Source organism: Coregonus lavaretus, assembly GCF_964263955.1.
Source record: "Coregonus lavaretus genome assembly, contig: HAP1_SCAFFOLD_5431, whole genome shotgun sequence".
In the NCBI taxonomy this organism is placed as follows: Eukaryota; Metazoa; Chordata; class Actinopteri; order Salmoniformes; family Salmonidae; genus Coregonus; species Coregonus lavaretus.
This window is the reverse complement of record NW_028165659.1, coordinates 12612-25657: the sequence shown is the minus strand read 5'-3', so window position 1 is coordinate 25657 and position 13046 is coordinate 12612. Positions and strand designations below refer to the sequence as shown.

The window sequence follows — 13046 nt, the reverse complement described above, 5'->3', positions numbered from 1 at the left end:
TGCCCTTGAGCAAGGCACTTTACCCTAATTGCTCCTGTAAGTCGCTCTGGATAAGAGCGTCTGCTAAATGACTAAAATGTAAATGTAATCTATATCTAAAAAAGGGATAGCCAAAATATTAACAGGTAGGAGCATATCAGCATATTATCTTACAACATGTCCCCAGCATTTTATATCTTAAAGTTTCTAAACATCTGTAGATACATTTACCGGTGAGGTGTGACTACATTGGTGATTAGATTGTTTTCCTGGTTGGTCAACAATGGTAGTGCTAACGAAAGGCAAAGTATCCAGTCATACAGTTCTACACAGACTGGGCATGTAGTTAGTAATTAATATGTAACTCTCACACACAGAGACTTAAACCACAGAAATGTAGCCTTACAAATGCACATTACATTGGCTATAGGCCTACATGAAACGTTGCAGAGCAGTCAGCCTGTAACAGTAAAAGAAAAAAGAAAAAAACATTATTCCACGACAACAGAACGCGTGGGTGACTTTCTGAAACCCAAATCACGACTCACTTTAGTGATGATGAGCGGTTCTCCGTGTTCGAGACCTCCTTTCAGCGTGAACCCCCAAGGCGAGCCTCCGTTTAGCTGGACTTGGATATGGTTAAACGACACGAGCTGCTCAACCGTCTCCATTCTAGATCTCTTTTGCCGTTATTATCCTCGCCGTAACCGACCGCGAGGAATCACTTTTCTACCGGCGCCGTTTTAGAACTCCGAGTCTCCATCACTGGGTGACCAGCCTACCATCAGAACGGACAGAGGAATGAGTGTGAGAGAGGTGGGGGAGGGCTCAAAAAGTTTGGCTAGTGTTCCAAAACTTCTTCGACGCGTAGGAAGAAGTTATTTCCCAGTCCCACTATTCGAGAGCGAGTTTGATTGATATCTTTCACAGCCAGTCACGGTAGAGCTTGAGCTGTGATTGTCCAATGAGAGTGCCCAGAGGGAGGGACATGTCAAGGGTCAACCGCTGTATTGTATCGCCTGTCTGTGAAAAGAGGCAACTTTATCAAAATAATTGTATCCACTCTGTAGGTTTCCGCCACAAACGGCACCCTTTACCCTATGTAGTGCACTATTTTTGACCAGGGCCCAGAGGGTAGTGCATTATATAGGTCCTAGTGTGTCATTTGAGACTTAATACCTGTGAATATCCGCTGGTTCATGTGTAACCGGAAACCGCTACTTTAGTAGAGGCGTTGTGAAGCTGTAATGTTAATATGCCAGTAGTGTACACACATAGAATGCAAAACATTAAACTAACATGTTTGCGACTTGGGGGTCGCCTACGCCTACAGTAAAACAACATCAATATGTTTTCTATCCACTGTAATAATTTATATTTTTGTTGGAAAGACATGCCTACATTTCTAAGCCTTAAATACATTTAAAAATTCAACTGTGGGCACAATCATGTTTATTAGGAGAACAAATAGTCTCTTACCTGTATATAACCATGTATAAACGTTAGGCTATTTTATTATTTTCTCAGTTACAGCCTAAGGTAGCCTTAGTTTGAAATGGATTGTCTTCAGATAAAGTCTATAGTTTTTTTGTGTTCAGTTTTCCCACATTCTTCTCCCCTGTAATTCACTTTAGATAATGACTGTTGTGGAATGTTTAAAACTGGCCCAACCTCTAATTTATAATAATGTGTATGTGCGTATCTGTGTTTTAAAATGACCTGCAACTAGTCTACAGTGCAGCTCAGTTGGTAGAGCATGGCGCTTGCAACACCAGGGTTGTGGGTTCGATTACCACGGGGGGCCAGTATGAAAAAAAATTATGCACTCACTAACTGTAAGTCGCTCTGGATAAGAGCGTCTGCTAAATTACAAAAAAATGTTTAAAAAATACAGCCATTCTGTAGGCCACCTTTTACAATAATACGTGGGATTAAAATTGATTTAATTTTTTTGTCAATCTACACAGAATAGTCTAATGTCAAAGTGGAAGAAAATGTATATTTTAGAGATAAAAAAAAAAAAAGAATAACTAAAATATAGTTGTTGCATACGTATTCAGCCCCTTTCTTTTGGCAAGCCTTAATTAGTTCAGGAGTAAAATGTGGCTTTGCAAATTACATGTACTCACTGTGTGAAATAATAGCAGTTGACTTTATTTTTGAATGACTTACCCTTCCTCTGTCCCCCATACATACATCTATCTGTAAGGTCCCTCAGTCAAGTATTACATCTCAAACACAGATTCAACTACAAAGACCAGGGAGCTTTTCTAAAGCCTCATAAAGAAGGGCAGTGATTGGTCGACGGGTAACAATAACACATCAGACATTGAATATCTCTTTAAGCCGTGGTCAAGTTCACAATTATGCCGTGGATTACGTAATAAACCACCCAGACACAAAGATACAGTCATCGTTATGAACTGAGCTGCAGGAGAGGAATGAAACTGCTCAGGGATTTTACCATGAGGCCATTGGTGAAACCTGCTTCACACCAGAGACCGATGAATTCACATTTTCAGCAGAACAATAACCTACAACACAAGGCCAAATCTACACCGGCGTTGATTACCAAGAAGACAGTGAATGTTCCGGAGTGGCCTAGTTACAGTTTTGACTTATATCTTGCTTGAAAATCTATGGCCATACTTGAAAATTGCTGCCTAGTCATGATCCCCCAACATCTTGACAGAGCTTGAAGAATTCTGAAAATAATAAATGGGCAAAAATGCACAATCCAGGTGTGGAACGTTATTATAGACTTAGCCAAGAAGACTCACAGCTGTAATCGATGCCAAAAGGTGATTCTAACATGTATAGACTCAGGGAGCTGAATATTTCTGCAATGACTATATTTTAGTTATACAATTTGTATTCATCTTAAAATTAAAATCTTCCACTTTGACATGAGTATTTTGTGTAGATTTGACATTAAAAATAACAATTAATCCCACTTTGTAACACAAAATGTGAAGAAATGCAAGGGGTCCCGAATACCTTTGCAAGGCAAACAAAAAAAATGATCTGACTTACTAAGCAGTTCTACGAGTGGTCTGAGGCAGTCATTAACGAGCGTTTTCAAGCGCAACTTCAGCAACTATAGTTTTGGGAAACCACTCGGATTTAAAAAGATGCTCCTACGAAAGTTCTAACAATGAATGTAGCCTTAAGATGCTTTTAGGAAACCGGGCCCAGGTCATTTAATAAAAAGTATTAAGGTGTAAATAGCCCTCACTTTAGATGAGGCCATACAAAACTGCTTTACTAAATGATTAGTAGTAGGCTTAAATGGTTTATAAGGACCTATATTAAAACATCTTATGACTGATTATTACATACTTCAAAAGTTGTTAATAAATGTGAATAACTAGCTAACATTTACAAAATGTGGGCGTAACGATTAATCAATGATGAATAAACGTACTAATATTCCATTTTAAATGCTTTATTACAATGTGTTATAATAAAGTGCTACCAGTGTGGTTACATGATTTGATTGTCCATATAAACTATCAATATTACTTCATTTGGCAACAATACATTCAATTCATTAAGTGCAACATTCTTCAAAACACCACTGTGCTAACCAGTGTAATACATGCAGATCTGTACCAAGTGTTTCCCCATCCCATTGCTGACGAGGAATGTTCTATCAAAAAATCTGTTCAGCAGGAGCTCAAAAAGATCCAGTGCATTATAGGTGTCCATTCCAAGATCATTATTCCAGGCTCAATAATAGTCATTTACATCCAGTTTTCTGATTATTACTTTTCACAAGTTTCCCAAATTTTCCTAAAACTTTCCCCAAAAGTATTTTTTTTTACTGCATGTGTCCATTCTGGTGTCCATTTTAGATGTTGGCGGTCCGAGGATTGGATCAGTGTAGTTTTCTCTGAGCGTCGGATCCCTCTCCCACCAGCTGGCTGCCATCTAAAAATCAATAATACTAATCAATACATTTCTTGATGTGATATAACATGATTAGGATGATCAGGTGTCATGGTACCTGGTGTTGGCTTAGAGAGAAACTGAAGAAGAGAGGGAGGATAGACGACAGAGGATGGATGACAGATGATACACGACAGAGGATGGATGACTAAAGTGAAAAAAAAATTAATATACTTGAGACGTGGCGGGAAAGAAAAGCCAAGTGACATTTACTCCTGATGTACTGACCTGTTGCAACCTCTGATTCTTATTTGACCCTGTCACCTATGAACGTTTTAACATCTTGGAGAACAATCTGGCCTTAATGGCCATGTAGCGTTATAATCTCCACCCGGCACAGCCAGAAGGGGACTGGCCACCCCTCAGAGCCTGGTTCCTTTCTACCCAGTACAGCCAGAAGAGGACTGGCCACCCCTCAGCCTGGTTCCTCTCCACCCGGCACAGCCAGAAGGGGACTGGGCACCCTTCAGAGCCTGGTTCCTCTCTACCCAGTACAGCCAGAAGGGGACTGGGCACCCTTCAGAGCCTGGTTCCTCTAGGTTTCTTCCTTTCTAGGGAGTTTTTCCCAGCCACCGTGCTTCTACATCTGCCATTGCTTGCTGTTCAGGGTTTTATGCTGGGTTTCTGTATAGCACTTTGTGACAACTGCTGATGTAAAAAGGGCTTTATAAATACATTTGATTGATTGAGTGCAGAAACCCTTACAAAAAAAGATTGCAGTTTCGAAACTGCAGTAAAAAGTGCAGTAACTGCAGTTGACTGTGGTATTTTGGACGCAGTGACTGCAGAATAACTGCAGTAAAAAATAAATAAACGTATTTCGGACCCAGTATTTGCTGCATTCTGCAGTTATACTGCACTCTGACTGCCATCTTTTTCATAAGGGAAGGATGAAGAGTGTGTGAGCTTCTCTTTAAACGCAACAGTGACTCTAGTAAGTGAAGTCAATTTTAACATTCACAGTGCATTTTCTCAGGCCAATCCCCTCGACTGCTAAATACAACAGTAAATGCATCACACACACACACTTACTGTGCGTGAGTCCGTGATGGAACGTTCCGGAGACCAGGGCGTCTTTGGAATGTTGTGACTGGGTCAGCGTTCCCATGGTTCCTGGTCCGAAGGCGGAGAGCGGGAAACCCAGGGCATGGAGTAGAGGGATTCCAGGAAGACCCGGAGTGGGTTTGTGTCCTGGAGTGTGCAAGCTCAGTGTTTCCACGGAAACCTACAAACAATAAACAAACTATGGCACCCGATTCACTTTATAGTGCACTACTTTTGACCAGAGCCCTGGTCAAAAGTAGTGCACTACATAGGGAAAAAGGCTGCCATTTGGGACAAAGCCTATGAGTTTCAGAATCCTGAACTAACAAATAAACCAAAACGGCTTTATGCGTCACAACCACATTATAATGCATTCTACCTGTCTGTCAACTTTGAATAATGTGGTTATCCGTTTCTTCTTCTTCGGTGGTGGAGGAGGAGGGCGGCCGTTCTGGAGTGAAAGGTCCGGCGTCACTGCTAGGTGCCCCTGGGAAATGCAGTCTTTGTGGATCTGGCCTTGCGCCTGGTCAGCTAGCACGGTCAGAGGAGACTGGGAGTGAGTGTTCGGCTGAGGGTGTGTGTCGGTATTGGCTGACATGCCGACACACACAGGCTTGAAATCACCGTAGGGGGTCGACACTGCGATGGGGAAACCAAAATCAGCCGCGCCACTCAGCCCAGCTAGCTCCTCCCCCACGACCCCTAAAGAGGGGGATTTGAGGATGCGACCCTGGTCCAGAGAATCATCTAGATTCTGGGGGGTTGCGGATCCGCCCGAGCCCAGGAGAGGTGATCCGTTCTGGGGTTGAGCTCCCAGGAAAGTCTGAGGCTCCACAGGCCCGCTGGGGGTCCCTGGAAGAGTTGGAGCACCGTAGGACCGTTTCTTCTCTGACGTCAACTTCCTCTTCACTCTGTGGGAGGGAACACATTTTGTCTTCAGTAAAATTACTTATTGCACTCCTTACAAAAAAACAATTAGCATCTGTGTGATGCAGTCAGAGAGAGCTACAGGGAGTGCAGGCTTAAGCTCCCACCCAGCACCAACTCCCTGGTTCAGCTAATAAAGAGTTTGGTGGATGCTAACATTAAGATCTTTTTTTTTTTCAAACAAAAAAATACTATAATTCCTCATTCTATGGATGATACTTACTGCTGTAGAGATGCAGTGGGGCAGTGGACTCTTCTACTCTCCTTTAGCAGCACTCTGAGGAACCAAAACATTATTAAAAGACGCATTAACAAGTACACAGGAATATTCTTAAGGTTGTGCCTGCGTGTGTGTGTGTGTGTGTGTGTGTACCTGGGCTGCATCCACCCTTTAGGCCAGAGGGGTTTGACCTCTGTATCCAGGAAAGCTTTGAGGAACTCCTCCGTGTTCCCCTTCTCTGCTTCCAGTCTGTCCATCCGCACCCGAACAGCACTGCACAGGCACTCCCTATAGAGCAATACAGGATAGTCACTGTCAGTGTTTATAAGTGTGTGTGTGTGTGTGTGTGGGGGGGGGGGGGATAGAATGATGAGTAAACATTTAGAACAGAGAAAAATATTAATAAAAACAAGAAACCTGATCTCTTCGTTCCATCTGAATTTCTTCCTGGGGCCCACCACTCGTTTACCACTCCTCTCCTCTCCCTCCTCTTCTGATCCCGTGTTCTCCTTCTGCTCTCGCTCTTTACTCTCCTCCACCATCCTGGAACGGTCAGAGACGAGATAACCAACCAGCCAGCCAGGTTAGATAACCAGCCAGCCAGCCAGCCAGCCAGGTTAGATAGCCAACCAGCCAGCCAGCCAGCCAGGTTAGATAGCCAGCCAGCCAGCCAGCCATGTTAGATAGCCAGCCAGCCAGCCAGCCAGGTTAGATAACCAGCCAGCCAGCCAGCCTAGATAACCAGCCAGCCAGCCTAGATAGCCAGCCAGCCAGGTTAGATAGCCAGCCAGGTTAGATAGCCAGCCAGCCAGCCAGGTTAGATAGCCAGCCAGCCAGCCAGGTTAGATAGCCAGCCAGCCAGCCAGGTTAGATAGCCAGCCAGCCAGCCAGGTTAGATAGCCAGCCAGCCAGCCAGGTTAGATAGCCAGCCAGCCAGCCAGGTTAGATAGCCAGCCAGCCAGCCAGGTTAGATAGCCAGCCAGCCAGCCAGGTTAGATAGCCAGCCAGCCAGCCAGGTTAGATAGCCAGCCAGCCAGCCAGGTTAGATAGCCAGCCAGCCAGCCAGGTTAGATAGCCAGCCAGCCAGCCAGGTTAGATAGCCAGCCAGGTTAGATAGCCAGCCAGCCAGCCAGGTTAGATAGCCAGCCAGCCAGCCAGGTTAGATAGCCAGCCAGCCAGCCAGGTTAGATAGCCAGCCAGCCAGCCAGGTTAGATAGCCAGCCAGCCAGCCAGGTTAGATAACCAGCCAGCCAGCCAGGTTAGATAACCAGCCAGCCAGCCAGGTTAGATAACCAGCCAGCCAGCCTAGATAACCAGCCAGCCAGGTTAGATAACCAGCCAGCCAGCCAGGTTAGATGACCAACCAGCCAGGTTAGATGACCAGCCGACCAACCAGCCAGGTTAGATGACCAGCCGGCCAACCAGCCAGGTTAGATGACCAGCCGGCCAACCAGCCAGGTTAGATGACCAGCCAGCCAACCAGCCAGGTTAGATGACCAGCCAGCCAACCAGCCAGGTTAGATGACCAGCCAGCCAGGTTAGATGGCCAGACAGGTTAGATGACCAGCCAGCCAGGTTAGATAGCCAGACAGGTTAGATAGCCAGACAGGTTAGATGGCCAGACAGCATGTCACCACACAGATTAGCAAAATCACTCCAAGTTGCAAATGAAGTTGACTAGGATGTATTATGCTGTGTGTTGATGATAGTTGCCATGGTGACGTACTTAGCGGCCCTGGCCTGGGCGTGGGCCTGGCAGTCGTCGTGGTAACTGGAGATCTGTTCCGGCATCACCTTGCTGATCGCCTGCCTCAACCTCTGGAGGGGCTCCTCCTAACACACAAACACACACTTGTGCCTGAACACACCACAGAAGAAGAGCTATCGCGTGTTACCGGTGTCGCATGTTACCTGTGTTTGCAGGAGTTTCTTGACCCGTTTAAGCAGTGTGTCTCTGCTGCAGGGGAGGAATGAGGCTAGGTGTGTGTACACCTTAGAACGCACCTGGCCACTCACATCTCTGCACTGCAGCTCAATGCTGAGGACCACACACACACATCACTCGTAAGGCTGAACATTGTTATGGACAATGTAAAAGAAAAGAAAACAGCCAACATAAAATCAGTTACACAAATTGTATAAGAAATGTTCTTGATAGTAGTTTAAACATGAAACCAAACCAAGTGACTTACTCCAGCAGGATAGTGTTGACCTCTGGGGTGAAGAACTTGACCTTTGACTCTCCCTCCAACCCCTTAGCAGCCTGAACAAGATCAACCAATACAATCAATCAATCAATGATGTGGCGCTCAACAACATCAGGGCACAGCATAACGTAAAGGCCAGTGTCTGATACCATACCAGGGCCAGATCTTGAATTCTCTTCTCCATGGCTGGTGACAGACCTTCAGGCAGGGGAGTGGGCTGGGCATGGGGCTGGACCTGCGGGCCAGAGATTGGCTGTGGCTGGGGCTGGGGCTGGGCATGGGGCTGGGCATGGGGCTGGGCATGGGGCTGGGCATGGGGCTGGACCTGCGGGCCAGAGACGGGCTGTGTCTGTGGCTGGGGCTGGGGCTGTGTAGATGGTTTTGGGGCCTGGGGCTTAGAGATGAATTCAGGGACAAGGTCAATCTGGTCCTGGGGTTGAGGGACAGGGTCGATGGGGGTCAGCTGTTTCTGGGTGTGGCTCTCAAGGGAGGAAGCAGAGGGGTCACCACTCAGTCCTGGAACAACAGTATATAGTGGATTATATTGTATGTTGTGACTTCAAATGTACCATTATCAACACAAAATAAATGTCCATGAAAATGGACAAAAGTATTGTAGAGTATCAAACCGTTCACTTCCTTGTAGGCCAAGGTCTTGGCGTTGACCTCCTGATTGGTTAAGGTCATGGCAACGACTACCTGATTGGCCAGCGTCTCAGCGGAGGCATCCAATAGGGTGTCTAGATCGAGGTCAAAGTCCACAGTGCTGGCTGCCTGGAGAAACGCCCTATCATTGGTTGATCCGATTAAGCTGAGCAGAGGGTCCGCCATGTTGGCCCCGCCACCAGCAGGGTCTGCAGAAACAAGAGGGGTTGTGGGTAGTGTAGTCATTGGAGATGCTCCTTGGATCTTCTCCAGACAGAGCTTCTGTTGCTCTCCCTCTTTCTCTCTTTTTAGTTTCTCTTTGTCTTTCTGTTTCTGGAACTTTCTCAACATGTCTGTGACACTCAGAGGACCAGCAGGCTTATTTTTCTTCTTTTTCTTCTTCTTCTTCGGTTTCTCCTCCCACATGTTCTTGTCAGGTAGAACACTGGGGAAGAAAGAGCACAGAGCACGCACACGGCGGGAGAAAGAGCGCGCACAGAAGGAGAGAGCAAGATCGCGCACAGAGGGAGAGAGCAAGATCGCGCACAGAGGGAGAGAGGGGGAGCGGGTGCGCACAGAGAAAGAGAGCGAGCACAGAGAAAGAGAGCGAGCACAGAACGAGAACACACGAGCGCGGGAGAGAGAGACAGAACACAGAGGAGAGAGAGAACATGGGCTGTATCAGACATTGATGGGTCCCTTTCCTTCACAGTAAATGGACAATCTATGATCTACAGTTGTCAATCAACTGATCATCGATCAGTCAGTGGCTCACCCTGTGTTTGACACTGTAGGGTTTTCAGTCGCCACCTGTCCATCGTCTTTCCTCTTCTTCAGCTTCACTCCTCCCCCTTCCTTCCTGCGTTTCTGGAACAAAACAAAGAATGAAGTCTGAACTGGAACATTTTATATTCACAAACTCAATATAGTTATGATCATACATATATTGACCTCATCCCAAATGCCACCCTATTCAGAGAACACTCTGGTTAAAAGTAGTACACTATATAGGGAATAGGGTGCCATTTGGGACGCACACAGAGTTCCAATTACCTTAGGGGGCTTGGGTTGTTGGTTCTTGGTCATGAAGTCGTCGTCCGTCTCAGTATCGGAGGCCTGGCGGAACTGAAGCGGTCCGGAGTTGACATAGAACCCTCCCAGCTTGGTGTTCAGAGAGGCTGGGACCAACTCATCATACTGGAGAGGACATAAGGGGGTGATATTAAAATACTATACAATGGTAACCACCTGTGTATTTTAAAATTATAAACAATTAATATTTATACAGTATTGATGAGTATAAATTGACAGTATAAGCATAGGCTTACTGAGAGCTAAGTATCCATGCAACTATAACAAGGAAGCACTGCCTGCACACAGTAACATGATCATCTCAACCAGAAGAAACATGATAATCTCAACCAGAAGAAACATGATCATCTCAACCAGAAGAAACATGATCATCTCAACCAGAAGAAACATGATAATCTCAACCAGAAGAAACATAAGTGAACCTACTGCCTCAGAGTTGTCGATGAAAGAGTCTTCATTGTCATAGCCATAGCCTATATCAACTAGATCCTGAATTCGATCCTTCTTCCGCTTGTTCCCACCTCCCTGGAGAGAGAAAGAGAGAGACAGACAGACAGACAGACAGACAGACAGACAGACAGACAGACAGACAGACAGACAGACAGACAGACAGACAGACAGACAGACAGACAGACAGACAGACAGACAGACAGACAGACAGACAGACAGACAGACAGACAGACAGACAGACAGACAGACAGACAGACAGACAGACAGACAGACAGACAGACAGACAGACAGACAGACAGACAGACAGACAGACAGACAGACAGACAGACAGACAGACAGACAGACAGACAGACAGACAGACAGACAGACAGACAGACAGACAGACAGACAGACAGACAGACAGACAGACAGACAGACAGACAGACAGACAGACAGACAGACAGACAGACAGACAGACAGACAGACAGACAGACAGACAGACAGACAGACAGACAGACAGACAGACAGACAGACAGACAGACAGACAGACAGACAGACAGACAGACAGACAGACAGACAGACAGACAGACAGACAGACAGACAGACAGACAGACAGACAGACAGACAGACAGACAGACAGACAGACAGACAGACAGACAGACAGACAGACAGACAGACAGACAGACAGACAGACAGACAGACAGACAGACAGACAGACAGACAGACAGACAGACAGACAGACAGACAGACAGACAGACAGACAGACAGACAGACAGACAGACAGACAGACAGACAGACAGACAGACAGACAGACAGACAGACAGACAGACAGACAGACAGACAGACAGACAGACAGACAGACAGACAGACAGACAGACAGACAGACAGACAGACAGACAGACAGACAGACAGACAGACAGACAGACAGACAGACAGACAGACAGACAGACAGACAGACAGACAGACAGACAGACAGACAGACAGACAGACAGACAGACAGACAGACAGACAGACAGACAGACAGACAGACAGGGGGTTCATCAAGGCAATAATACGGAATAGGGTGCCATTTGGGACGAATACAATGTTTAAAACAGTCTTAAGGCCAAGCACCACACAATAATAAGTTGTTTTTTCTTAATCTTATCACAATAAACTTTTACCAGTTTAATGTGGACAAATATAATACTTTTTTTGGTATAATTTGTTCTAAAATATTGTACTAAAGTACGCAGATCAGGTGATCATTAAATATTCGCCTATTTGCATATCACGCAAACACATTTCTGAACACTTGGATGAAGTCAGCCTAAATATTTTGGTTTCATTTTGTTACGAAATTCCAGGACCTGATTTACACATAGCCGAACGTGGATAAATACTTTTTCATCTCTCTTTCTATCTGTGAAATACTAAAGAAAGGTACGTAAAATGATATTTTTTGCGAATATTTCTGATTAATACGTCTTCTAGAATAAACAATTGACAACATATCAACAATTCCCTATGTATAAGTCTGGAGAATATGTCAAAGGATAACCACACAAAACGTCATTTTATCCTGTGGTGCCTGGCCTTAATATTAGGCTTGTAATACCAAATAAGATAAAACTCCACTCACATAGTTCTCCTCCAATTTCCTGGCAATAGCTTCAAGTTCATCCTTCTCAGTGTTCGGTACATCTTTGTCTAAAACGCTCTTCTGGAAAACAGTGCATTTATTATTTGAGTCAATGAAATGTATTTAGGATAATACATTTGGTTAGTTTCCTTGTTAATTTAAACGTCAATAATTGTTCAATCACACCGATTCTATCTGAACGGAGCGTCTTTCTTGATCACCTTTTTGTAAACAAGTTCAGGGTAGTGGAACTCAGGACAACTATGCTGGTCTGGTTCAAACAGCGTCAGGACAAAGCGTTCTGTTTTAACCGGTTTGGTTGGACTACGCTGAGAAGACGAGGTAGATGTGGCCACAGGTTGTTTGGTTGGACTGCCCCGGGAAGTTGAGGTAGACGCAGCTACTAGCGTAACGGTGAACGCCTCTTTAGGGGGAAACTCTGGTTTAACCACCACTGCTGACTGCAGGGGGACATTACTGGACAGCGTGGTCAGCTGAACTCTTCGTGATTCGGCCATGGCAGCGAACAATAGTCTATTGGAATGTCCGCGGCCGGCTGAATTAGTAGCTGGCCAAATAACTTCAGTGGACACAACTCCCCGCCCCTAATCAGCAGCATCAGGTGTTCCAATGCATTTCACCTGGGCTGCGTAGTACGACAAAACCAATTGCAAACAGAGAAGAAGAGGTGAAGCGAGAGGATTTACTCCGCCCAAAATCTGTGCGCGTGAGATAAGACCTTTTTTGTATGGAGGTCTAAGAGAGAGTGTCGAATTACCTGAGGCTTATTTAATAAAATAGTAGTTTCGTAATGTTTAGGCTGTTACAAATGTAATGATATAAGTGAATACACGTGGCATTTGGGCAACTTTAAGAAAAACAACTTAGTTGTGCCTGATGTTCACATGCATATCTGCCCTCTCATTGCTTAGAA

General features: G+C 45.3%; 1 protein-coding gene across 1 annotated transcript; it reads right to left on the bottom strand.

Moving 5' to 3' along the window:
- Positions 1 to 3453: 3453 nt before the first annotated feature.
- LOC311115635 (ubinuclein-1-like) lies at positions 3454 to 12630 on the bottom strand (the record flags this gene model as incomplete). The annotated part of the gene is made up of 16 exons (XM_084190798.1): positions 3454 to 3909; positions 4960 to 5152; positions 5351 to 5882; positions 6122 to 6175; positions 6272 to 6406; positions 6536 to 6661; positions 7845 to 7951; positions 8030 to 8156; positions 8311 to 8381; positions 8480 to 8841; positions 8955 to 9415; positions 9746 to 9837; positions 10024 to 10167; positions 10489 to 10587; positions 12113 to 12193; positions 12334 to 12630. The coding sequence occupies 16 exons, from the start codon at positions 12628 to 12630 to the stop codon at positions 3857 to 3859; spliced, it is 2934 nt and encodes a 977-aa protein (XP_084046924.1). The 3' UTR covers positions 3454 to 3856.
- Positions 12631 to 13046: the final 416 nt, after the last annotated feature.